Here is a 4,029-nt window from a genome sequence, read left to right as displayed (position 1 = left end):
TCTGCGTTTTATGACACACTGTACTGATGCAGAAAAACTTACCAAAAAGAAAATGAAGGTGGCCCTACATGATGCGACTTATTGGTATCTGTCGGGAGCATGCGCTGACAGCTCGTCAGCGCACCCACCACAGGATGAACCACCTGGATTGGGACCCGAGTGCAGCGGGTGACACCACAGCACCACACTCACACAGTGTGAGGTTTTTTTAGGTTTTTTTTTTTTACAGTGGCTGGAGTGCCAAGTTTTTCTTGTGCGGAGCCGAAAATGTGTGGTTCTTTTTTTAATAACTAATCGATTTTATTGACTAGAATATTTTGTCTTGTCGTTGAATTAGTGTCTGCTATTCAATGGCTGTGCGAATACGTAGCTGGTACAAGCGACTATGTCGCTAAGAGCGAATAAGCATCCAGGCGAATATGTCGCCCACCTCTGCCTCCTGATGTCTAAGGTGGGTTTCGAAACCTGTAGACCTCAACGGCAGCACAAGCACCAGCAACTCACCTAGTCGAGGATCTCCTTGATGCACCAGCAGCACAGCAGGAAGTAGAGACACTCTTTGAGAGACTGGATGATCCCGTAGGAGAAGTTCATGCCCAGCAGGTTCTTGTGACGGCCGAACCCGAGCGCCATGTCCCGGAATTGGCGCCCCAGGGAGAAGGGCGCTGCGTGCGGCATCGGTCGCTGCGGCTGCATTCGCTTCAGCTGTCGAGTTCGCTCTGCCCGTGCTGCCGCCGCCGTGCCTTTCTGGGCTCTCCGCTTCCTCTCGAAAGTACCGGCGCTCGGTAACCGCAGTCAGGTGGAGCGCATGTGACACCGGCGGACAATGAACGTGGACAGCTGAGGGCAGCAAAAAGATGAAAAGAAATACGTAAATAAATAAAAGGCAGGGTCACGGGTCAGTCCCAGTGCCTTCGCAGACCTTCTGGACCTCATCGCCGCGATGCTAAACTGCCACAGCTCGTTACCTTTGCGCAGTGGTTAACGTTGGGTCGCCTACACGGGTTTCCTTAAGTGTTCGGTTAATCCGCAAGTATAAAATTATTCTGTATGAGTGAGCTCAGCGATTGATTTGCCTATCTTTTATCGAAGCAGATGCTGCCAGGATCATCTCCGGCATCCCGCGACCCTGAATTGGACTATGCAGGTCGGAGAAACTTAGATTATGATATGATCAGTTTCTTGGCCCTAGAGTTTGGCCTGGAAACACAGTTCAGTACGAAGACACCTACCGATTTATGAATGCGGATCAGCCAGCTCGTCGATGTCTTGGGGTGCTTAACCTTTCAATGAAAAGGCGTATTGGAAACATCGATTTTACCGACGACTTTAACCGAATATTTCAGACCTGCGCATCCCGTGTATAAATAACTTTAAAACAGAGCAGAGTGCAGAAGGCCCAACGCTCTTTGACTTACTCCTTATGCGTGCCAAGACATTCACCCAAACCCATCCCCATATCTGGGAATTTACCATCATTATGAAAAAAATAAAATAAATCTCTTATGTATTGTTGAGAAATTTACATGCATATTAGAAGCTGTGTCAAAAAACGGAACACCTATCTATCATAAACAAAGGGGTTTGTCATTTATGTTGCCCAGATATACAACTAAGAGCTCAGGCTACAGTTACGCAAACATTTTTTAAATTACTTAAGTGAAAAATCATTTCAGACTTTCTTGCACATTTATATTGTCTGCCATCTGCAAAAGAAGGGCATGTTTTTTTCGCACTGCAGGGAATGGATTCACTAATGATGGGACCTTTTTGTGATCCAAAACAGGTTAAAATATAATAAACAATTATGCTACTGAAAAAACTCAATGAATGTATTATGTATTCTTTAATTATGTTAAAACGCAATTAACTTGCTTCATATAAATTTCTCATTGTACCCAGTACAACAACATGCAGCTTACACTCTTCAATATTAGGGTGTCAAAGTGGTTCTTCAGATCAATACCATAGGGTAATCACTTTTGGTTCCCAAAAGAACCTGCCAGATGAAGCTTCCAGAAAGAATCTCTCTTTATTTAGAACAAGAATAGTTGCTAACAGATTTGTGGAAATACCAGTGAGTTCCTGATTTCAGAAAGACTCTCACTCCATACTTTCACATCGGCTCAGTTCAGGTTTCCTTATCTGTTGTATCCTGCTAGGTCACCTATTATTCATTAAAGATTTTGGTTGAGTCCACGTTTTAGAGATCATTTTAAAGCCCAAACAAACAACTTAACAACAGCAACAACATTTATTTCTATAGCACATTTTCATACAAACTGTGTAGCTCAAAGAGCTTTACATGATGAAGAAAGAGAAAAAAGACAAAATAAATAATTAAAATTAGGGAACACTAATTAACATAGAATAAAAGTAAAGTCCGATGGCCAGGGAGGACAGAAAAACCAAAAAAACTCCAGACAGCTGGAGAAAAAAATAAAATCTGCAAGGATTCCAGGCCACCAGACTGCCCAGCCCCTTCTAGGCATTCTACCTGACATAAATGACCTCAATCAGTCCTCATGATGTTCAGGGTTCTCATAGAAGAATTTGATGATGATGGTCATGTGGACTTCTGGCCTTTAATCCATCAATGTAGGGACATCATGATGCTTTGATTAGGTGGTGGTGGCTTAGGTCGCCACCACAGAAAACCGGAAAAAGAACAGGCGAGAGAATAGGGGTTAGTATGGATTTTTGGAGCCACCATGAATAATAGTGATAATTAATTTAATATACAGAGTATAAGGATTTAACTAAGATGAAGCTATGAGAAAGCCATGTTAAAGTAATGTGTTTTAAAGTGCTCCACAGTATTAGCCTGGTGAATTCCTATTGGCAGGCTATTCCAGATTTTAGGTGCATAACAGCAGAAGGCCGACTCACCACTTCTTTTAAGTTTAGCTCTTGGAATTCTAAGCAGACACTCATTTGAAGATCTAAGGCTATGATTTGGAGTGTAAGGTGTCAGACATTCTGAAATATAAGCTGGAGCGAGATTATTTAAGGCTTTGTAAACCATAAGCAGTATTTTAAAGTCATTTCTGAATGACACAGGTAACCAGTGTAGTGACATCAAAACTGGGGTGATGTGCTCGGGTTTTCGTTTCCGAGTTAAGATTCTAGCAGCTGCATTCTGCTCTAGTTGCAATCGAGTCTTTTTTGGGTAGTCCTGAGAGGAGTGCGTTACAGTAATCTAGCCAACTGAAAACAAAAGCGTGAACTCATTTCTCAGTATCTTTCAATGATATAAGAGGTCTAACTTTTGTTATATTTCTTAAGTGAAAAAATGCTGTCCTAATAATCTGATTAATATGATATTTAAAATTTAGTTCAGAGTCAATAGTTACCCCTAAATTCTTTATCTCTGTCTTGATTTTTAATCCTAATGTAATTTCTAATAACCTCATTATATCCATTATTGCCAATCACTACAATTTCTGTTTTCTCTTTATTTAGTTTGAGAAAATTACTACTCATCCATTCAGAAACACAGGTAAGACATTGTGTCAGTGAATCAAGAGTATTGGGGTCATCAGGTGCTATTGATAAATCCAGGTGCGTGTCATCAGCATAGCTGTGGTAGCTATTAAAAGGCCAAGAATCCATCCCAGAATAAAGTGGTTGTTTATCAAGTAATGGTTTGAGGAACCTTATAGCCAAGTAAAATGACATGAAGGAACTGTTATTTTGAAGAGTCTAGGTGGTCTAGCATTGCTAAAGTAGCCCTAGTGTGCGTGTGTGTGTGTATTCACTCTGAGATGGACTGACACCCCGCCCAGGGATTGTTCCTGCCTTGCGCCTGAAGCTTGTTGGCATGAGCTCCAGCTGCCACGTAACCCCGCCCTGGATAAGTGGGTTAAGAAGATGGATGGCTAGAAACTGCACTCTAAACATGTAAAGGAAGTCAGAGTTCTGTACTCTGATGTGAACAGACCGTTTCATTTTAAAATGAATAACTCCATACACTGTAATATCCTAACATATAAAATGCAATTACAGTTAAATTTACAAACCATAAAAGTT

General features: G+C 41.5%; 1 protein-coding gene across 1 annotated transcript; it reads right to left on the bottom strand.

Annotated features, from left to right (window-relative positions):
- Nucleotides 1-504: 504 nt before the first annotated feature.
- Nucleotides 505-696, bottom strand: LOC120518008 (lens epithelial protein). Its single transcript, XM_039740558.1, has one exon. The coding sequence runs from the start codon at nt 694-696 to the stop codon at nt 505-507; it is 192 nt and encodes a 63-aa protein (XP_039596492.1).
- Between the last annotated feature and the right edge of the window lie 3,333 nt (nt 697-4,029).

Source organism: Polypterus senegalus, chromosome 1, assembly GCF_016835505.1.
Source record: "Polypterus senegalus isolate Bchr_013 chromosome 1, ASM1683550v1, whole genome shotgun sequence".
NCBI classification, from domain to species: Eukaryota; Metazoa; Chordata; class Cladistia; order Polypteriformes; family Polypteridae; genus Polypterus; species Polypterus senegalus.
This window is presented reverse-complemented; position numbering and strand designations above follow the sequence as displayed.